Source organism: Hibiscus syriacus, unplaced genomic scaffold, assembly GCF_006381635.1.
Source record: "Hibiscus syriacus cultivar Baekdansim isolate YM2019G1 unplaced genomic scaffold, ASM638163v2 tig00111877_pilon, whole genome shotgun sequence".
In the NCBI taxonomy this organism is placed as follows: Eukaryota; Viridiplantae; Streptophyta; class Magnoliopsida; order Malvales; family Malvaceae; genus Hibiscus; species Hibiscus syriacus.
In genome coordinates this window covers 480,031-503,253 of record NW_024063208.1, presented here as the reverse complement: position 1 = coordinate 503,253, position 23,223 = coordinate 480,031, and the positions used below count along the sequence as shown (strand labels likewise).

At 33.9% G+C, this 23,223-nt stretch overlaps 1 protein-coding gene across 2 annotated transcripts; it reads left to right on the top strand.

Moving 5' to 3' along the window:
- Positions 1-5,709: 5,709 nt before the first annotated feature.
- On the top strand, positions 5,710-23,008 carry LOC120172707. 2 transcript variants are annotated; one of them, XM_039180105.1, is made up of 2 exons: positions 5,710-6,093; positions 22,899-23,008. In XM_039180105.1, the coding sequence occupies exons 1-2, from the start codon at positions 5,742-5,744 to the stop codon at positions 22,913-22,915; spliced, it is 369 nt and encodes a 122-aa protein (XP_039036036.1). In that variant the 5' UTR covers positions 5,710-5,741; the 3' UTR covers positions 22,916-23,008. The 2 variants fall into 2 exon arrangements, with proteins under 2 accessions (XP_039036036.1, XP_039036037.1); XM_039180106.1 differs by lacking the exon at positions 22,899-23,008 and adding an exon at positions 6,179-6,366.
- The last annotated feature ends 215 nt before the right edge of the window (positions 23,009-23,223 follow it).

The window sequence follows — 23,223 nt, the reverse complement described above, 5'->3', positions numbered from 1 at the left end:
ATATTAAATTTATTAAAAAATATACTGTTGCAAAATAAAACATTAGTATTGATAAGGAAAACTAATTCAAACGAAGTAGATTAAATCATAGTTATATCGTGGAAAAATCATCTTAAATAAATTTGTCTTAATTGATGTAATCATTGAAATAAACGTACCTTTAAGATTAATAGCTTCAATATTAGTAAACCCAAATTAGGGTAGAAATCAATTGATACTACTATTCATATGTTTTGTTTATGAGTGGATTATTAACCAATTACTACACCCCATCATAAGAAGTAGAGCTAAAGCAAAGCCAAGACTTTACGAGTTAATGAACATTTTTTGGTTTAATTATAGTTTCAGCCCCTTTACATTAATTCGGCATAACTGGAGCATTAAATTGATGCCATGAATCCTTTTATTGTTATTCATCTACACAATTAGGGTCACTTGGAAATTCAGTTAACTATATCCATCCAACATTAGATTTATATGTCGATCAAATGTTGAATTGTTTTCTATTTTCATCACTTTAATGGTCGCAAGTAATGTCTGGAAACGGTATGAAGTTAATCAACTATTAATTGGTCTAGTGAGATGAGTTGTTAGATCTTTTAAAAAGGTTAGAGGTTCGAATTCCGACGTTGTGAATGAAAAATTAGATTGTAAGAATTGTTCTCACAATGAATCTTTACAATACTTGATTTGAAAAATGACATAAATTGAGGCAATTATTTCAATATTTGGGGATCAATGGTCCTATACATTCTTATAAGATTGCAAAAACCTCTTTTGCTTACAGTATGGATTGATCCATTCAGAAAATTGTTTTGAAAGTAAAGACTATCAAAGATTCAAAGAATGAAAATTCGATAGAGTTGTCAGCACATGGTGTGCTCCAATCTTTTCAAATAACTAAAGGAGGCGACCCTCATGAATGTCAATCTTGGGTACATGTCCAGTGTCCTTATTGCCGGGGAATTCTTTATCAAAATTCTATTTTTTTAAGACATCTAGATAAATTTATGTCCTATACGTTCAAAATAAATAATATTTTCTTACAAATAGTGATTACTTCAGATTGGAAATATATACAGATTTATTAAGAGATTAATTTTTTTAAATTGAGTTTTTCTCATTCACAACGTATAAAATTGGACTTTTTATCTTTATATAAGGGATTTAAGTATAAAATAGAAAAATTGATTAAATTTAAAGTTGGGTTTAAACTCTAACGAGATGAGGTGTTAGATCTTTTAAGTTTGGTAAACAGTCGTCTGGGCTTGGTCACTGCGACCCATTGTGAGGAGGCACCCTTCTCCCGAAGTTGCGGGCTATTTGCTGATTACTTAGAAAGAGTTGTCTTGCACCTCCAGGTATTCTCTACCTACCCACCCGATGATTTTTTGAAAAATGAATTGAATTAATTGATTCATAGAATATATTCTTCGATAGTATCTATCGAGACTTTCAAGGCTAGAAGAAAAAAAAGGAATCACTCAATTGGATGACACAATTATTTAATATTTATATTTCTATTTTGGTTGTCCATTACTTATTATATTTTATATTCTACTTATTTAGTTTAGAGTTTCGAATCACGTTGTGAATGAAGAAATGGGTTGAAAAAGTTGCTCCCATAATGAGTTTTTATATTACTTAATATGAGTTGATTGATGACTCTAAGAAAAAAGAGATTTAATTATCTAATTTCCACCCATTAAAATATAATATTGTGGGGATGGTTGAGAGTAGTACCATATTGCTTACTTAAAAAATAATCCATTTAGAAAATTGTTTTGAAAGCAATGGGTACCAAAGATTCAAGGCATCAAGAATAGGGGAGTTGTGGCCTTCACATGGTATGCTAAAATCTTTTCAAATAAATGAAAGTTGTGGCCTTCATGAAAGTCATAATCATTGGTATATTTCTTTTAATTTTTTTTCCTCCAATCCAAAATAGGCCTCTAGGTGAATCGATGGACCCACAATTTCAAAGTTGAAATCTTTCTATACATTGTTTCTTTTAATTTTTTTTCCTCCAATCCAAAATAGGCCTCTAGGTGAATCGATGGACCCACAATTTCAAAGTTGAAATCTTTCTATACATTGTTATGGTGCCAACTCATATGATAAACCATTTCTGATTCCTTGGAACGGTGCAATTTAGGACTAATTAAGAAAACATTTTTTTGGTTAAATTCTGAAAATAGGTCTTTTTATTATGTTTTTTTTGTTTAGTCCCCATATTCTTGAAATGTGTATCTTCAGTCCGTGGGAGCATTTTGGAGAGTATATGTGAAGGGTCCCTATGATTTTCATGCCACTGACCAAAGGGTTAATGCAAGGTATGATTTGCATCGCCCTTAATCCAAGAAAAAAAAATCAAAACTCATCATACTCTTAGAACCTGTTTTTCAAAGGGAAAATCACCCTTACCAAGTCGGATTATATCAGAACCCATCAGTTCGTGTTATTATGAATTGCTATAATAGGCACTTTAATTTTCTATAAGAGATCAGATACAAAATCCACATTGAAACATGACTTATAATCATTAATATTGATTTATTCTTTTTTTTCCTTGTTTTATTGTGCTTTATGTTAGTTCGTGGATTGTTCCTAATTGTATTAATCTCTTGTCTTGGTACTTAAACCGATCATCATGGCCTTTTCCCTACCCTAACCTAAGTCCCGTTACACCTTGTTTAAAGACCCCTTTTAGTAGTAGAGACTTGATTGGATTCCAAGCCTGTGGTAATATTTTGGTTAGTTTCGGTTTGAGCAATTTTATTTACCCCAAACACTTTGAGTGGATATGTGTGAATCTTTGTAAGGTATTGGTCATGTCATTTCATTAAGTTCGAAATTAATTGGGATATCTTGCTTACTTTAAATTTTCTTAGTTGTGTCTTTATTGTAAATTGAATTCAGCAAATGTCATGGACTTACTTCGATTGGAAGTTTGAGAAATAAATTGAAATTGAAGATTACAACTTGTGATTTTGATGTGTTAATTGATGAATGCTTGAGGACAAGCACTGAATAAGTGAGGGGGAATTTGATAAGTGCTTTATTTGGTTAATATTTTGCTTTTAAATTGATAAGTACTTTATTTGGTTAATATTTTGCTTTTAAATTGTTCCTTAATCATTGGTTTTTGTGGCTTATTTGTTCGTTTTAATTCATTTTCCGTGCAAGACACTGGATTCTAGAAATTACACTAAAAGGACAGAATTCTACAGTTTTTTTTTATTTTCGGAATCAAAGTTGGATTAGTGGGTATTTGGACATGAAACATTTGACGTGGCGATGACGTCAACACCTTCTAGAAGGTCCAATCAGCGCTTCTAGAAGAACGAATGGATCAGCCGCATGTTTCTGCAATTCAGATTTAAATTAAACTTATCTTTTAGGATATCATTTTAAATATTATATTTTTATCTTATCTTTGTTTTATGTATTTTATTTTAAATAATTTTAAGTATTTTAATTAGGATTTAAGATATTATTTTATCTTATCTTTGTTTTAGATATTTATTTTAAATAGTTTTAAGTATTTTAATTAGGATTTATTTCTTTATTTTAGGAATTATCTTTAGCTTGTTTTTAGGATTTGAAGGCTATAAATACCCTTTCAGGTAAGCCTAGAAACATATCTCTCACATCTGAGAATTTAATCTTCTATTCTCTCTAGCTTTATAAATTCTCTCTATTTTCTTTCATTTTTTACATACTTTTTTTATTTTATTTGAAGTTTCGTTTTCAATATGCTAAGTATGACTTTGGTCATGCTTAGCTAATTTTCATTTAGCCGAAGGTTAAAGTAAATGCTCAATTCAAACGTGAGAATTGTAAGACACTTAAATCGCTTCAGATTTTCTCTCTCTCTATTTTCTTGGCTTTTTCAAACGATTTTCAAAACCAAAAGTTGACGTTGGTCTGGATGTTGTTATGGTTAACGTGGGTCGGATATTGAAGCACATTTGACTTCCTGTGAACACACTTAGCAAAGTTATTTGCTAAGAGGAAACTGAGATCGGAATCAGTTATTGTTGAAACAACATAATCCGAGCCGGCAGCTTTTCAAACTTAACATTTTAAGATCTACAACATTTTTGTTGCTTAGATCAACTCACAAACCAAAATTTAAGAGTGCACTTGGATAGTCGGTATACAAAGCATAGTCACAAGGAATTATCATTGAAGACAAGTAGCCACGTGAATCTTGAAGTAAAGATCTATTTCATTATCCGAGGAATTTGAGACAAAATGAGGTATGAGGCTGTTCTTACCATAAGTCTTTCTTATCTCAATTTATTTATTTTATTATTTATTTGTTTATTTATTTTATATTAAACACTCCCCCTTCTTATCTTTATCATTATTATTTATTTTATCCTTATCTTCCTTTTAAAACAATTTATATTTAATTATTTATTTATTACTTTATTCTTAGTTTTTATCTTTATTTGAAATTATATCTTCTTCTCAAAAGTCCACTAAATCAGAACACCAAGTCTCTGTGGATCGACATGCTTCTCTATACTACTCTCATTTTTACAGTCGGAATTATTTTGATAGCAAAATGACAGTTATCATTATACTGGGCAAGTTGAGACACAAAAAGAAGATTCTTCTTTGTGTTAGATATACGTAGTAAATTTTACAAGAATAAAGGCTAAAAATGAGTATTAAGAAATCCTGACCAACATGGAAAATTTTAATACTGTCACCGTTGCCCAGAGTACTGAAGTGTTACATGTATGCTGCACTTGAATGAAGTTTGGCATGATCATTGGTGATATGGTGTGTGGAAGATGAGGCAGTAACGTGATTATAATCCGGTATATAGTGCTTCTTCCCTCTGTTGTTGTGGCTGAACAACATTTGTTGAATAAATTAATGTTTTGGATATCTTTTCCAGTTTCACTTTCATTGGCAGCATAACACTTCTGAACTGTATGTCTAACACCACCACACAGTCGACACTGTGTCAATTGGAATAAACAATCGAGTAACAATACTTTGAGTGCTTCCAAAGACAGGGGATAGCTGACAGTAGGGGTCCACAAAGTGTAGGTAGACATCGCGCGGACGACAACGACAAAGTTGATGTTTGGAATTAATATTTTAGGGGTTGTTTTAGATTTTGAGAATTTTTTTAAAATATTAATAAACGCTAGGCTAAACACCTAGTGAATAAAGATATAGTTTAGGCACTTATATTTTAATTAGCCTAGGAAAATGAGAAGAAAAAAAAAGAGGTCTTATACAGACGGAGGTGTGAAATACTCCCAAAATAGATCCCACAGAAACTAATTGAAAAACACAACTGTCTATAAAAATGGCAAAAACGATGAGCAGGCGATTGGTAGACTTATACATTTACATGGTAATGCTGGGTGCACGGTTTCAAATTTTCTTTATTTCCATTGTTATCGACTTGGTATTGCGTTACTTGATTCTAGTTGTATGGGCGCTTAACGAAAGATTATCGTTGTATGGGCGCTTAACGAAGATTATACAGTGAAATAAGGTGTAAGTACGTATGACTTAATATAGTCAGCTAACTCAAATCCATGTTCTTGAACAGGAGGTGCTGCAGCTGACCAAAGACTCTTTCTCTAGTTCCAGTCCATTGTATCGGTGCAATGGCTACTTTTTTTACTTCTTTATTTCACTATAAATAACCGAGTACCATCTTCGTTGAGTTCAAGTTGTAAATCGAAAGTGTCCCGAATTGCATTGTGGAAATGGAAACTTCAGTGAAGTACATGTGCGTTCTCGCGTTTCTTGTGTGTATGACCATTTCAGGGCTCAATGGAGTCGAGGGAACTGCTGGTTATTATGGTCCGTGTGGGAAACACGACATCGAGAAGGAGGCTGAGAAGTTGGAAGCATGTACGTACGCAGCACAGCATCGGAGAGTCCCGGTTTCCGAGCGTTGTTGCACTGTGATGGAGAAAAAGGTGAAGAATCCAGCATGCCTTTGTGCTGTTCTGTTTTCTCAAACAGCGTACAATGCGGGAGTGAGGCCGGAAATTGCAGTGACCATTCCGAAACGCTGCAACATTGTTGATCGCCCTGTTGGTTACCAGTGTGGAGGTACATTTCGCATTTCACATTACCTTTACTCCTTGTGTGGTGTTTGTTTCTATACTCTAATGAAGCTGTTGTTTATTTCTTACAGGTTTCACTCTTCCTTAACTCTGAAGATTCCCCATTGTGTGGCATCAGCAGTATAAGCATGCTGGATTCATTGTGATATCCAGCATTTTAAGTTAAATAAAATCTGTTGATGTATCTTTCAATACCAAGTAAAAAGTGGCGTTGTTTCTTTGAATAATACTAAATAAAAGGTCCCTTCTCTTTGCAAAATGTGTGCTTCTTGTTTCTTGGTTATCGTATATTTTTTTTTCCAAATCTATGCTGTGAATAGGCTAATAATTGCCTAAATCAACTACTTGATCTCGATCTGTCAATCCGAACATGAATTATATACAAAAAATGTCAAGCTCCTTGGGCGGTGATGTTCTCAATGGTGTTTTGGTAAACTTTGTGACAATTTTTTTTATCTTAAGTCCTCTTTTAGCCACATTCTTCATGTTATTTACTCTATTTGTTTCTAGTTAGTGATCATCTTTTTCATGAGTAGTGCTTTGTAACACCCTAAACTAATACGACAAACAATCGACCAATTAGGATGCTACACGGAACCATCGAAGTGGCAGACCAAAATTTTTCTCATTTCTCTTATTTAAAAGCGACCATTTTACTAACCTTTTTCGTATTAAAATCAATCATAAATATAATTGAAAACTTTACATAGGGGAGCTCCCAAAATAATATTTACATTCAAAAATATACAAACCAACTTAAAATAACTTTATGGCTCAACTTTACAACAAGGTTTATAAATATACATGCCCTTCAAAACTTGAGACGTACTCTGATATGCTCTTGATTTGGTCCTCGTTGCTCTAAGGCTTCCTCGAATGCTCCACCTAATCTACGTAAGGAAACTAATTCCAAACTAGCTCAATGCCACTAACAACTAGAACATACTAAAATTGCATCACTTGATTGGTCTTTTGATTCAAATGGTTATTGTGAGCTTGCCTTTCATAATTTGCTTGAGTATGAAACGGTTGGAGGAAGTAAATCGAGCTCTTACTAGTTTGATCAAAGTATACTTGAGGCAAGTATGAGACAAGTTAGGGAATTTTGTGAGTTGGTTGCAATTGACACTTTTTACTTGCCATTCTCCTGCTTTATGAACTTTTTCAATACTGATTTGGTTGCATTTGCTTATTTCTGTGCAAATAACCTGTTTATTGGAATTGGAAGCAAAGGGCGCGTTCTGCAACTTTTTTTTTTTTCTGGCGGCTGGAGGCATGGGCACGATGCGGGTCTGACGTGGTAGTTTCTAGAAGGTCTAGTTAGCACGAAGTTTCTAGAAGCAATCCAATCATCATTATCTGGAAGAGGATGGATGAAATTTTTAGTAGTCTAAATTTAAGTTTGAATTAAAAAACACTTGGATTTATCTTTTAAGATTTAAGATTATTTTCATTTTGAATTTCTTGTTATTTTTAGGATTTAGAAGCCTATAAATACCCTCCTTAGGGTATGGCTTAGATATCTCATATCTCTTTATCTTGAATTTTATCTTGTAATTTTCATTCTCTGTTTTATAAAGTTTCTTTTTTTTTATTAATCGAGAGCTAGCGATGACTCAATTCCATATGTGAGAATTGAAAAAGTATTAAAATACCTTCGAGTTTCATTCTCAATTTTTTGGAATCAAAGATTGACAATTGACCATATTTTTAAAATTAAAACGATTTAAAATCAAAAAGTCGACGTTGGTCTGGATGTTGTTTTAATTTATAGTTGGGAGAAAGGATCGACCTGTGCCATATTCGACTTCCTAAGAACACACTTAGCGGTGGTCCGCTAAGGGAAATCGGGATCGAATTTGATTCTCAACAAGACAATATAATCCGAGTCGGGTCTTTCTAGTACTTAATTTTGTTTGTTCTAACGACAATAGATGTGGGTTACCCATTCAAGAATCGAGTTTCGGAGAGTGACTTGGGAAGATCGGTTATGAGAGAGAAAGACAAGTTACAATGGGTTCGCCTTATAGATTGTAACCGACATGAATCTCGGAGCAAAAATCCATTTCGATGATCAAACGGAATTGAAACAAACTTTATTTACGTTTTCATTTTTTTTACTTTGATTTTAATTTTAATTTTAATTTTCTTTTATGTTTCATCCCTCAATTGTGAAACACCCCTTTTTAATTTATTTTTCTTGTAGTTGCCTGGACAAAAATAGACAATAAATCACATCAGGAATTTTTAAGTCCATGTGGATCGACCCTCTTTCACTATACTATATTTATTTCTATTTATTTTATTTGAGAAGAGGATTTTGTTTTATTTTGACAAGTAAAACTACGTCTGTCAATGAACCTTTCACAAAACATCCATAAAGATGAAACTCAAAAAACTCGTTATTATATTGGGCAAGTTGAGACACAAAAAGATGATTCTTCTTTATATAAGGAATACATATTAAATTTTACAAGAATAAAGGCTAAAAATGAGTATTAAGGAAACCCTGATCAACATGGAAAATTCTAATACTGTCACCGTTGCCCACAAGTAGTGAAGTATTACATGTATAGGCTGCACTTGAATGGAGTTTGGCATGATCATTGGTGATATGGTGTGTGTAAGATGAGGCAGTGTAATCACCAATTTTCAGTCCCGTACCAGACCCAAGGTTAGACCCGGAACTGACCCGAGCCTAGGCCACCAATTTCTCCATCGAATTTCAACTGGATCCACCAATAAAAATACAATGATATCAACTATTTGAATTCAATCATTTTGTTTCAAAAAAGTAAAATAGAAAAATGTAAAAGCAAAAGAAAAAGAAAACAAAAAAGTAAGGAAAAAAGTAATGTACTAATCGGGGGGGCTATATGAACCCGAAGCAAGAATGTAAGAGGGGGGATTTTTGGTAGATCCACAAGAAAGGAATAACAATCAGTTTGAAGGGTTTTTTTCTCTATTTTTTTTATATTCGAACATAATTTGTTTATTTAATTTTTTCATGTGTTTTTTTCTGTTGAATCTCAATAGATTTTGTTTATGTTCGAAACAAAGTGTAACCTTAGTTTCCCCTAAACACTAATATATATTCGAATAAAAAAACAATCAAGGGGTTTTTTTTTATTTCGAACCTAACCAACGATCCTAGTATATCTACAGCAAAATAATAACGAAAATAAGTAGAGGGTCGGATCTTACCAGTGTCGTCGGAGGCTCGACGGAATCCATGGGAGCTGAATGGTTTGGGCCGGTTTTTGCTTGATTCGGGGTCGTTTTGGGTAGTTTTAGGCTTCAGGATGGGTGGATCTAGCTTCGATGAAATTTTGGGATCGTTTTGGTGATTCCAGCCACCATGTGCGGCGGCCAGAGCGGCGATCGGAAGGTGGTCGGGGTGAGGAGAGCTGCCGGCGTTGAGCCAGATGGGGGAGTCGAGAGAACTCTCCCCATTATTTTGGGGGTTTTGGTGAAAAATGAAACAAAAAAAAAAGGCTTAAAAGTGGTATATATATGCTAGATTAATGGTAAAATTACATCATAAATGCCTGTAAGTTTGCTGCATTTTTACTTTTTGGTCCCTATAGGGACCAAAATTGACACTATACCTATTTATTATGAATGTGTTAATTATCTGATAAATTTACTATTTTATTCATTCAAATTTATCTGTGTTTTTACATTTTGGTCACTGAACCTTTTGTTTTTAATTTATTTTTATTTTATCACTCAGTTTCATTTTATTTTAATTTAGTCCATGTTAGTTCTTAATTTAGCTACTAAATTTTAATTTCTTACATTTTGGTCCATGTTTATTTTTATTTAGTTACTTCTTTTGTTTTCTTGCATCTTAATCTATATATTTAGATTTTTATTACAATTAGGTCATTATTATTTTTTAATTAGAACTTGATATTTTAGACTTTGACCCTTTTAGTCCCTGAACTTCGATTAGACTTTTAATATTGATATAATTAAATATGATTAATACTAGAGTCAACAATTTTAGATTTAAGCCCCTAGGTTCCTTAATTCTCATAATTTAACACCTTACGTTAGAAAAAGCCTTAATTTACGTTAGAAAAAGAATTAATAGTATATCTCTCGCGATCATGCTCAGAGGGTGACTACTGGTGATTCCCTAAATAAGTCGACATCCTTTTTAAAACCACATCATGTTTTCTAAAAATGAGGCAATGTTCGGTTATTAGACACAATAGTTGATCTCCCGCATTTACGCTCGGGGGCGAATGCTATCGTCTCGATAAACAAATATCATTTTCAACTTTGCATCCATAATGCTTTTCAAATTAAATAAAGACCGAACACAAAATTTCTAATTTTAAATATAGGGTAATCAATTAGGTACCAATTTTTAGGCGCTTGTGGGGGTGCTAATCCTTCCCCACGCGTAACCGATTCCCGAACCTGATTTTTGGATTTTTTACAAACCCAAAAACTCTATATTTTGATATAAATAAAATGTTTTATTAAAATCAACCGGTTTTTATGGTGTTCCAATTGCACCTTAAATGATTGGTGGCACCTCCTCACATTTCGAAACATTTTTCAAAGAGAAAACCCCTAGTCGGTATCGACTTTTCCCAACCCGGGCGAAAAACAGTGTCGACAGCTTGGCGACTCCGTTGGGGACTTTTGTTTTTAAAATAAATTGACAGTCGAGCCACGAGTTGGTTACCCTATATTTATGATTTTGGAAATTACGAGTTCAATCTTGTTTAATTTACGGTTCATTATGTCCTTTCAAAAAAAAAAGATTTTCTCTTTGGTTAATGCTTACACTTCTATGAATTTTAAAGACTGTTGCATATCACAGCTCTAAACCCGAGCTCAAACTCGATTTACCTAAGTAGGGAGAACCGTCACACCTCACGAGGAGCATTGGGCTTCCTTATGTGGTTATGACAAAGTATTTCTAGAAAGCATCCTAAGTTGTCTATTCGGATATCAGATATGAGGTACGCTTTTAGTGGTGTGATCCCCTGAGCTGAACCCGATTTGCAAGTCTGTAATGGGCCAGAATTGGGGGGCAACCTTAGCATGCTGTAAAGATGGCTTGAGAACCTTTGCTAGAACCCAACCTCATATAGAGAATTTAGTAAACCTACCCTGCTAGAGCCATGTGGATAACCTAGGAGAACTAGAACGCATGCGGTTAGGACTATTAATTTTCTTTGATTTATTTTTCAGTCTCAACTTTGAGTCGAATTTAATTATTTTGCTAAGATTACATTTCTTTGACTAATCATTTCAACTAACTTGATTCTTTTTGTCTTGTTTCTACTAACAATGATTTCCTTTTGTCTGCTTTTGTTGCATTTTTGCATAAACATGACATATCATTCAAAGGTATTGATACCTAAATAACTGATCATTTAGAAGGTTCTTGAAAATCAATGCCACAACAATGGCTTTCGTTAGGAACGATAAGACTTCGAAGATGCTTTGTGTGGATCAAGTAGCTTCAAGAGGGAGTCTATTTACCAAGGAGAAGATCCAGACATTTTCCTGCGGAGGTAACAAGTTGGACTCGAGACGATTCGACGATGAAGCCAACAGTTGAAGATCACAAACCAGTTCGAAGGACTTCTGAAAGTAGGAGATAATATAGAAGCTTTGAAGATGATGCACTACCTAGATGCTCGCAGGAGCTAGGCGACTTACAGATGGACCAGATTTTCACTTCCCCAGTGTACTGAGACATTGTCAGTTTTATGAGAATTTTTCTAGGAACAGTTATTTTGGTATCAATTCCTTGTCGCATTTGCATCTCACATTTTGCACTCCCATTTTTGCATCTTTGCATCTTTACATTTGCATTTGCATCTTTGCATCATTATATATACATTGTACATTACATGGTATACATTGCATCTCAGCGAATCCCGAGAGTAACTCGCGGAGAGTCTTGAGATAAAAGTTTTGAGGTAAGATGAAGTCACCCTATTTGCATAAAAAAGGGGTTTGAGAGCTATGGATGTGATGTTATCACCATCTGAAGATCAAGGTACCTTACTAAGAATTGCAGGGCATTGGAGTGTAAAGTTTAGCATCTAATTGATTCATGGGCATGAACATTTGATGAATGACGGGGCATTCTGATGCAAACCGAGAAAAATCATTGCAGCCACTACGAACTTTCTATGCACTCGCATATTGTCTTGTTTGAACTTGTTTTTCTATTTATGTTTAAATGTTTGTAAGTCACTTGAAGTTTGAATATTTTAAATAAAATGCTTCATTCTTAGGAAATGAACAATGATCAAATTTTAATCTTGAAATTCATTGAATATCATCTTAGTTAAAAACTCTTTAATAATTGAGGTTGTTAATCTTTGGCAAATGACAAGATTGAACCCCAGCAAAAAAATGACCCCTTGATCCTACTAATACACCACAATACATACCTTTCTCTTGAAGGGACTGATCTAGTTTTATCCTCGCATGAAAAGGCAATCAAAGGGTTTGGCATTCATGTATGTGTTAGGAGCGGACAAAGTGGGGCAACTTGCACATGAGTTTGCAAAACTAATTGGTTTATACTTCTGTTGATGACGTTCAATGATGATCATGATCTTCTCAGATGAAATGGTTAAGTAGGCGAATCTAGTTTAGGACAGCTGCTTGGGAATTTAATTCTAACGATGAGATATTCTGACCTTCAACAAACATCTGGACTATAACAGTTTCTCCTTGACGAGCTTAAGAAATGGAATCTGTATACCCAGAATATATATATATATATATATACAATAAAGCTGAGCTATTCCGCTAAAGCAATTGGTTATAGAGGAAACTTGAAAGTCCTGGCTTTATGAATAGATTACATTCAAACCATGATAGTGATCAGATACTTGGCAATTCAGTGTCTGCTCCACTGTGATTGTTAGGTCAAAGACTTTATGACGACATGAATCCTTCAGCTAGCCAAACAAAGGTGATTATAATATATATGTACAATAAAGCTGGACTCAGCTAGTCAAACAGTGGGAAAATTAAATCTGATTTACTAAATAAGGAATTTCAGTGAATATGGACTAAGGGAGTTGAGGAACACCTGTTATAGTCAAAATCACACGAGCACTCAGAAATCTCATTTTTAGACCGATATTTCTACATTGCCTTTTCTAGAGGAGTCTACGAAACTTGAACAAATGAAAGATTTCAGAGAACTGAAACAAAGGTGTTCTAAAGAGTCTAGCAATTGACTATGCTAGTTATGACATTTTGTCTGCCTCTAATCAAAATGTTAAGCCAAAAAAAAGGGGCATGCCATGATCTTCACGACGACCAAATTGATGAAGCAAACCTTAGAATTTAAGTAGCGAACCTCAAAACCAATCTTTCAATCTTAATATTTGTCTATGATTTGAAGCTATCAAAGATTAAAAGACCAGTTGATTCTTTTGATATTTGATGAACTCATATTTTATGATTTGTTTTAATTGTGAAATTTAGAAGGAAGCAATATTTTTTTTTCAAAATTCCTTTTGATATTTTTCAAAATTTTGAAAATTCAAAAGAAGAAAAACATTTTCAAACAAGATAAGTTCTCTGGAAGTATCTTTGAATTCAAAAAACCTCTCCGAAGCTCATGATCGAAGCTGGGGCAAGGGATGCAAAATTTGATGGGGCAAAGAAACAAATTATCTCAGAATGAGGTGTGTGAGAGTACACCCTGGTGGAAATGAAGACGAACTGGAGTCAGGGATAGAATGAAGACTGTTTACACAATCGTTTCCCTCACACATACATATACATACATGACACATGAAATTTGCACGTTTGCATTCATCATCATGTGCAATAAAGACTTAAAGTTTCCCTCTCTTGAGGAAAAATTCAATAATTCATCAAATAAAATACAAACGTCATCATGAAACCCAAAAACATACAAGATAGGAAGTCATAAATACATCATTTCGATCTTTTAGGAAATAAAAGCTCGGAAATGACCAGATGTCTTCAACCTGAAAGAGCAGCACCATCAACAGATTTGACTTCATTAAGTCAATGATCAGATCTTCTGAAAGGATTTCCTTAGCATGCATGAACAAGTAGACTGTCCATTACCTTTGAGATTGTTTCCCTCAAAACCAACTTATCTCGCTTGAGACGCTTTCTTTCAAAATAATTTTTGTCTCACTTGAAACTTTGTTTCCTTTGAGATACAAATTTCGAGTTTATTTCACTTAAAAAAAAGTTGGTCTCACTTGAGATTGTTTCTTTCAAAACAGTTTCACCTCACTGGAGACATTTTTTCTTTAAAATACAAATTCTGAAATTGTTTCACTGGAAACAAAATTGATAAACTTTGAGATTGTTTCCTCTTGAAACAAATTATGCCTCTCTTGATACCATTTCCCTTGAAACAAATTTTTTCTCTCTTGAGACAGTTTCTCTTGAAACATAAACTTTGAAAACGTTTTCCATGAAACTAATTTCGTCTCCCTTGAGACAGTTTCCATTGAAACAAATGTTGTCCCTCTTGAGACAATTTCTCTCTCTCTTGAGACAGTTTCCCTTGAAACAAGTTTTGTCTCCCTTGAGACAGTTTCTCTTGAAACAAAGTTTTGTCTCTCTTGAGATAGTTTCCTTTGAATCAAGTTTTGTCTCCCTTAAGACAGTTTCTCTTGAAACAAGTTTTGTCTCCCTTGAGATAGTTTCTCTTGAAACAAATTTTGTCTCTCTTGAGACAGTTTCTCTTGAAACACAAAATCTTTGAATCTGTTTCCCTTGAAACAAATTTTGTCTCCCTTGAGATAGTTTCTCTTGAAACAAAGTTTTGTCTCTCTAGATACAATTCCCCTTGAAACAAATATTATCTCACTTGAGATAGTTTCTCTTCAAATAGATTTCTTTTGATTCATTTGTTTCCCTCACAAATGTTTAATATTTGACAGAAAGTAAAAAAATAAAGATTTTGTTTCACAATTCCATGTTGAAGAAGAAGATTTCAGCAATGAATCAATTCAAGTCTTCATTTTTGAAAGAAGTGGATCTCAACAAAGATTCGAGAACCTTCGGGTCAATGCCTTTGGGTACTTCAAACACCAAATCACTGACATATGACAATCTTTTGTAGGTTTAAAACTTTTCAAAGGGAAGATGAATTGATCAACATTTCAAGTGTAGAGTTCATAATGAGAAGATCTCACCCGACAGAGGGAGAAGAAGTTCATAATGAGAAGATCTTGTTCGACCTATAACTCGATTCATGACATTTCGAATCAGTGACGCCTCACTTGAGGGATTGGAATTTCCGATGGAGAGTTCATAAATGAGAAGAACTCATCCAACAACGAAGAAGAAGTTCATAATATGAAGAACTTTCTCAACCTTTGATCAACGTTCCCAGTGGAGAGTTCATAATGAGAAGAACTCGTCCAACAAGGGAGAAAAAGTTCATAATGAGAAGAACTTGTTCGACCTTGGATCAACATTTCCAGTGTAGAGTTCATAATGAGAAGAACTTGTCCTAGAGGAGAAAGTTCATAATGAGAAGAACTTGCTCAACTTTTAGCTTGATTCTATCACAGAAGGAGGTAAATCAGCACCGATATCTCATTCGATTCCATCACAGAAGGAGGTGTATTAACATTTCAATGGAAGGGTTCATAATGAGAAGAACTCATCCGAACAGAAGAGTGAAAAGTTCATAATGAGAATAACTTGGAACGTTTCACAGCAACGAGCAAAGAAGGGCAGCTGTAATCACCAATTTTTAGCCCCGTACCAGACCCAAGGTTCAACCCGGATCTGACCCGAGCCCAGGCCACCGATTTCTCCATCGAATTCCAACTGGATCCACCAATAAAACACAATGATATCAACTATTTGTTTCAAAAAAGTAAAAAGAAAAAAGTAAAAGCAAAAGAAAAAGAAAAAAAGAAAAAGAAAAAAAGAAAAAGAAAAAAGTAAGGAAAAAAGTAATGTAAGAATCGGGGGCTATATGAACCAGAAGCAAAAATGTAAGAGGGGGATTTTTGGCAGATCCACAAGAAAGGAATAACAATCAGTTTGAAGGGTTTTTTCTCTGTTTTTTTACATTCAAACATCATTTTATTTATTTAATTTTTTTCATGTGTTTTTTCTATTGAATCTCAGTAGTTTTTGTTTACGTTCGAAACAAAGAGTGACCTTAGTTTCCTCTAAACACTATTATATATTCGAATAAAAAAACCAACTGTTTTTTATTTCGAACCTAACCAACGATCCAAGTATATCTACAGCAAAATAATAACGAAAATAAGTAGAGGGTTGGATCTTACCAGTGTCGTCGGAGGCTCGCCGGAATCCATGGGAGCTGAACGGTTTTAGCTAGTTTTTGCGTGATTCAGGGTTGTTTTGGGTAGTTTTAGGCTTTGGGTTAGGTTCGAGATAGGTAGATCTAGCTTCAATGAAAATTTGGGATCGTTTTGGTAATTCTGTCCACCGTGTACGGCGGTTGGAGCGGCAGCCGGAAGATGGTCGGCATTGAGCCGGCTGGGGGAGAGTTGAGAGAACTCTCTCCATTTTTTTGGGGTTTTGGTGAAAAATGAAACAAAAAAAGCTTAAAAGTGGTATATCTATACTAGATTAATGGTAAAATTACATCATAAATACCTGTAAGTTTGTCGTGTTTTTACATTTTGGTCCCTATAGGGACCAAAATCGATACTATACCTATTTGTTATGCATGTGTTAATTATATAGTAAATTTACTATTTTAGTCAGTCAAATTTAGCTGTGTTTTTACATTTTGGTCACTGGATCTTTCGTTTTTAGTTTATTTTTATTTTATCACTCAGTTTCATTTTATTTCAATTTAGTCCCTGGTAGTTCTTAATTTAGCTACTGAATTTTAATTTCTTACATTTTGGTCTCTATTTATTTTTTTTATTTAGTTACATCTTTTTTTTTCTTGCATCTTAATCTATATATTTAGATTTTATTACAATTAGGTCATTATTCTTTTAAATCTTTTAGAACTCGGTATTTTATACGTTGACCCTTTTAGTCCCTGAACTTCGATTAGACTTTTAATATAGATATAATTAAATATGATTAATACTAGAGCCAACATTTTTAGATTTGATCCCTTAGGTTCCTTAATTCTCATAATTTAACACCTTACGTTAGAAAAAGCTTGGGGGTGACTACTGGTGATTAATACTGTTCAATTCTCCCATGATCATTGTCAGGGGGTAACTACTGGTGATTCCCTAAATAAGTCGACATCCTTTTTAAAACTACATCATGTTTTCTAAAAACGAGGCAATGTTCGGTTATTAGACACAATAGTTGATCTCCGCATTTACGCTCGGGGGCGAATGCTATCGGTCTCGATAAACGTATATCCTTTTCAACTTTGCATTCATAATGCTTTTCAAATTAAATAAAGATCGAACTCAAAATTTCCAATTTTAAATATAGGGTAATCAACTAGGTACCAATTTTTGGGCGCTTGTGGGGTGCTAATCCTTCCCCACGCCTAACCAATTCCCGAACCTGATTTCTGGATTTTTTACAGACCCCAAAACTCGGTATTTTGATAAAAATAATTTTTTTTATTAAAATCACCCGGTTTCTTACGGTGTTCCAATGGAACCTTAAATGATTGGTGGCGACTCCTCACATTTCTTAACATTTTTCAAAGAGAACCCATAGTCGGTATCGGCTTTTCCCCTCCCGGGCGAAAAACGGTGTAAAAACGGTGTGGACAGACAATAATGTGATTATAATCCGGTATTAGTGCTTCTTCCCTCTGTTGTTGTGGCTAAACAACATTTGTTGAATAAATTTAATGTTTTGGATATCTTTTCCAGTTTCACTTTCATTGGCTGCATAACACTTCTGAACTGTATGTCTAACACCACCACACAGTCGACACTGTGGTCAATTGGAATAACAATCGAGTAACAATACTTTGAGTGCTTCCAAAGACAATGATTCTCGAGAAGCTATTGCAATAACAAACTTATACTTCATCGGTTAGCCGGCTAAAGCGAAACTGACTTGTTCTTCCTCAGTCACTAAATTTCCTGCAGCATTAAGAGTGTCACACAATAAATAAGCATGATTTACACAAACACAATTTTGCAACTGAAGCTATTGCAATAACAAACTTATACTTCATCGATTAGCCAGCTAAAGCGAAACTGACTTGTTCTTCCTCAGTCACTAAATTTCCTGCAGCATTAAGAGTGTCACACAATAAATAAGCATGATTTACACAAACACAATTTTGCAACTTCAGTACTCTGAATTACTTTTTGGGTAAATTATGCCAATAATCCCCTTTATTTTCGGTTTGACTGACTTTGATGTATTTGGTACCTTATGTTATCGATCGGTTCAGTTTAAGTCCCTCGGCCGTTGATCCGCTTTGTTGTATTCTTCTTCTTCTTCTTATTCCTCAGCCGTTAATTCCCTTTGTCTTCTTCTTCTTCTTCTTATTCCTTGGCCGTTAGTCCTCTTTGTCTTCTTCTTTGTTTCGGTCTGACTAACTTTGATCACGGATTTTTTAATTAAGTGCGCTTGGTGCCTTACATTATCGATCCGTTCGGTTTAAGTCCCTGGACCGTTGCTCCATTTTTTTCTTCTTCTTCAGTTCTTCTTCTTAATTCACCAAATTTTAGCAATTACTTTGATGTGAAGGAAGAATGGGGTTTTGAGAGATTATGCATACCAGGCTTTTTGCAGACGGGGTATTGACGTGAACTCACGTTATCTCATAGACCTTTGTGACTGTTGCTTGTCGCACGGAAAATTTCGGGCATATTATATTCCACATCAAATCCCAGTCTCCATCTCCCAGATTCAAAACTTGTCGGCCCTTCCATTTGGTGTTGTTCGTAATGGCTCTGATTAATCTGAACTTGGATAGTGCGCCACGACAAGAGCGGCTAAACTGTTCATAAGAACCTCTCTCAACTAAATCATCGGCATAGAAAGAATTTGACCCTGGGATGCACGGAAATCGAGATCGATCGCTTGGTACTAATGACTCGCACTGTAAGATTTCGATTTGTTGGAGAGAACCGAAAGAAAGGGTATACCAGAGTTATGTTCCGGATGAGAGTTGAAGTACAAATTTCTCCCACAAATCTTCTCTAGCGATTGTCATCCTATAACCGGGTTGGTAGACGGAAAGCAATCGGAATTCAGTCACTCCGATTTTTATGACAGGTTCATCGTCCACCTCCTCACATTTGGTCAACCCAAACCATTCATTGTGACAGATTTCATGGCCACTCTCCTTCCAAAATGGAAAGACAAAGTTCCATACGTTTCCACAGCAGAAGTTTTCATAACACTGCATAATACTTGTTGCATTTTGGGTGTATGATATTGGGAGTTAGGCGAAGACCAGTAAGTTGATGAAGAAGAAAGTGAAGGAGATTGAAGGGGTTGAAATGAAGGATTGACGATGCATTTTTTCGAAGTTTTGAATCCATATGAAAGAATATGTAAACAAACGGAAAAATTATGTAATCATTCTAAGTTTAAATTGAAAATTATGTAAAGCAAAAACAGAAAATAAACTTTGTAAGAATTTTTATAAACAGCGCGTTTATGTTATAAATTTTCTTTTTGTAGAAATAGGGTGTTTTATGTCAAGACTTAAGATAGTTTAAGCAGATGTTTTAGAAGAAGACTGTTGAGACTTGAGACAGTTTTAGCGGAAGTTTTAGTAGAAGAATTCTGTTAGGACTTAAGACAATTTTAGCAGCAGCAGAAGAAGACACGTCGATTTTTTATATTTTTAATTATCAACTCAAAATTCGGTTAACGGTTAATAAGTTAACCAAAGTTAACAATTGAGTGACTTAAACCGAATAGACTGATAACTTAAGGGACCAAGCACACTTAATTAAAAAAATTAGTGATCAAAATCGATCAGACAGAAAACAAAATAAACTATTGGCATAATTTTTTTTTTATCTATTATTGTCCAACACAAACTTAAACACAATTCACCACTATTCAATAAAAAAAACCTTATCAAAAAATAAGTGTTCAATTTATACCTTTCCTTCGCTTTATGTGCTTAAAGTTTTTTTTCAAGGTAGGTGCTTAATGTTTTCTGTGATGAAAGTAATTTGATTGATATTTAGGGATTTGGGTGTTTGAATTTAGGGATTCAAGTATTGGGATTTAAGGATGGGATGATGAAAAGGGGATAACTGACAGTAGGGGTCCAATAAAGTGTAGGTAGCCGATCGCCGATCGGAAGACGACAACCACAAAATTAATGTTTTGGAATTAATATTTTAGGGGTTGTTTTAGATTTTGGATAATTTTTTGGATACTTTTTAAAAATATTAATAATTTTTTTTAAAAAAATTTCAAAAATTTATAATTATACCACATGTCATGTTTCGAATAGTTATTGATTTTTTTTACGGTCATGCGGACCAAACACTTAAAATAGTAACAGAAAACGTTAGGCTAGACACCTAAAGTGAATAAAAGATATAGTTTAGACACTTAGGTGGTGTTTATTTTCACTGTTTAAGGTCTTCCAAGCTCTTATGTCTGCGCCGTGCAGACAACGCGCATACATTGGATTTTGCAGACCGTTTATTTTTTAGAAGACAAAAGTTCTTCTCACATCTGCGCATGGTTTGCGCGGCGCAGACGTGGCCTTATGTCTGCAGACGTCTTCTAACCACTTCAAAAAACCATTTTTACTATTAATTTTATAAAACTTATAAAATATCATTAAATTTAATGAATTATTACAAAATAGTCACTATAATGTTGTAATAAATTATAAAAGTTCGATAATATAATAATTATTTTATAGTATTTAGATAAATTTATTAATAATTTTATAATCTTTTAATAAATTTAATAAGTATTTTATAATTTTTTAAACTTTATTGACGAAAATGATCATTTGTATATAACTCAACGATATCTAATATATTTTATTTGAAAAAATATATTAAACTTAGTAAAAAATATTATACAATTAAATTTAGTAAACTTTTTTTTATATATAAAAACTTAGAAAATCACGGGGACATTCAATTATTAGCATTAAAAGACAAAATAAATGTTTTAATAAAAAATATTCACACTATTGAAAAATCTGATTCTTATCATTTAATTCTGGTAAAGTACGAAAGTCCCTTTATACAGAATAAATAAATAAAAAACAAATAATATATTTTTTTCTAAATAGAAAAATACTAATTGATGTATATTATATGGAGTATATATTATATATATTTTTTGATGTTACTAGAATCGGATTGTACCACTCGAATAAATTAAGATGATTTAAATGATATTATAAAATCGATTATTGATATATTTGTGAATCGATAATAATTGAGAATTAAAATATAATTATTTTAACAATTACTTAAACCGAAACAAACAGATTGAATTAAAATTAAATTGATAATAAAATTATAAAATACTTATTAAATTTATTAAAAGATCAGTTTATTTATATTTCAGTTTATTTTAGCAGTTTGCAGTTGTTAAAAAACAAACAGTCTTCTTCTTGCAGACTGCAGACTTTTGGTCCACCTCTTCTGTTGCAGATGCATGCAGATGTGGTCCGCAGACTGTAGACCTTTTACCTCTTCAAAAACAAACACCACCTTATTTTTTTAATTAAGCCTAGGAAATTGAGAAGAAAAAAAAAGAGAGGTCTTATACTGACGGAGGTGTGAAAATACTCCCAAAGATAGATCCCACAGAAACAAATTGAAAAACACAAATGTGTTGATCAATCCGGCAAAGTAAACGAAAGAACACAAGAATTTTAACGAGGTTCTGCAATGTGCTTACGTCCTCGGTGCCTAGGCGGCGCTAGAAAATTTTATTCTATTCACATAGGTTTAGGTTACATCTCTATTTATAATAGAAAACCCTAGTACATAATTACAAAATTAATCCTGTCCTCTTTACCGGTATATTTATGAGTCATACCTTACAAACTGTCTATAGAAAAATGGCAAAAACGATGAGCAGGCGATTGGTATACTTGTACATTTATATGGTAATGCTGGGTGCTCAGTCTCAAATTTTCTTTCTTTCGATTGTTATCGACTTGGTATTGCGTTGCTTGATTCTAGTTCTTATGGGCGCTTAATGAAAGATTATACAGTGAAACAAGGTGTAAGTACCTATGACTTAATATAGTCAGCTAACTCAAAATCCATGTTCTTGAACAGGAGGAGCTGCAGACCAAAGACTCTTTCTCTAGTTCCATGTCCATTGTAATCGGTGCAAATGGCTATTTTTTTACTTCTTTATTTCACTATAAATAGCTGAGTACCATCTTCGTTTGAGTTCAAGTTGTAGATCGAAAGTGTCCCTGAATTGCATTGTGGAAATGGAAACTTCAGTGAAGTACATGTGCGTTCTCGCGTTTCTTGTGAGTATGACCATTCCAGGGCTCAATGGAGTCGAGAGAACTGCTGGTTATTATGGTCCGTGTGGGAAACACGACATCGAGAAGGAGGCTGAGAAGTTGGAACCATGTACGTACGCAGCACAGCATCTGAGAGTCCCTGTTTCCAAGCATTGTTGCGCTGTGATGGAGAAAAAGATGAAGAATCCAGCATGCCTTTGTGCTGTTCTGTTTTCTCAAACAGTGTACAATGCGGGAGTGAGGCCGGAAATTGCAGCGACCATTCCGAAACGCTGCAACATTGTTGATCTCCCTGTTGGTTACCGGTGTTGAGGTACATTTACATTTTGCGTTACATTTACTCCTTGTATGGTGTTAGTTTGAATATTCTAATGCAGCTTTTGTTTGTGTTGCAGCTTTCAGTCTGCCTTAACTCTCAAGACTCCCCAATACATGGCATCAGCAGTATAAGCATGCTGGATTCGCTGTGACATCTAGGATTTTAAGTTAAATAAAATCTGTTGATGTATCTTTCAATACCAAGTAAAAAGTGGTGTTGTTTCTTTGAATATACTAAATAAAAGGTCCCTTATCTTTGCAAAATGTGTGCTTCTTGTTTCTTGGTTATCGTATATTTTTTTTCCAAATCTATGCTGTGAATAGGCTAATAATTGCCTCAATCAACTACTTGATCTCGATCTGTCAATCCGAACATGAATTATATACAAAAAAAATGTGAAG

Coding starts and splice junctions, on each gene's coding strand:
- LOC120172707 (XM_039180105.1), top strand. CDS start 5,742: ATGGAAACTTCAGTGAAGTACATGTGCGTTCTCGCGTTTCTTGTGTGT.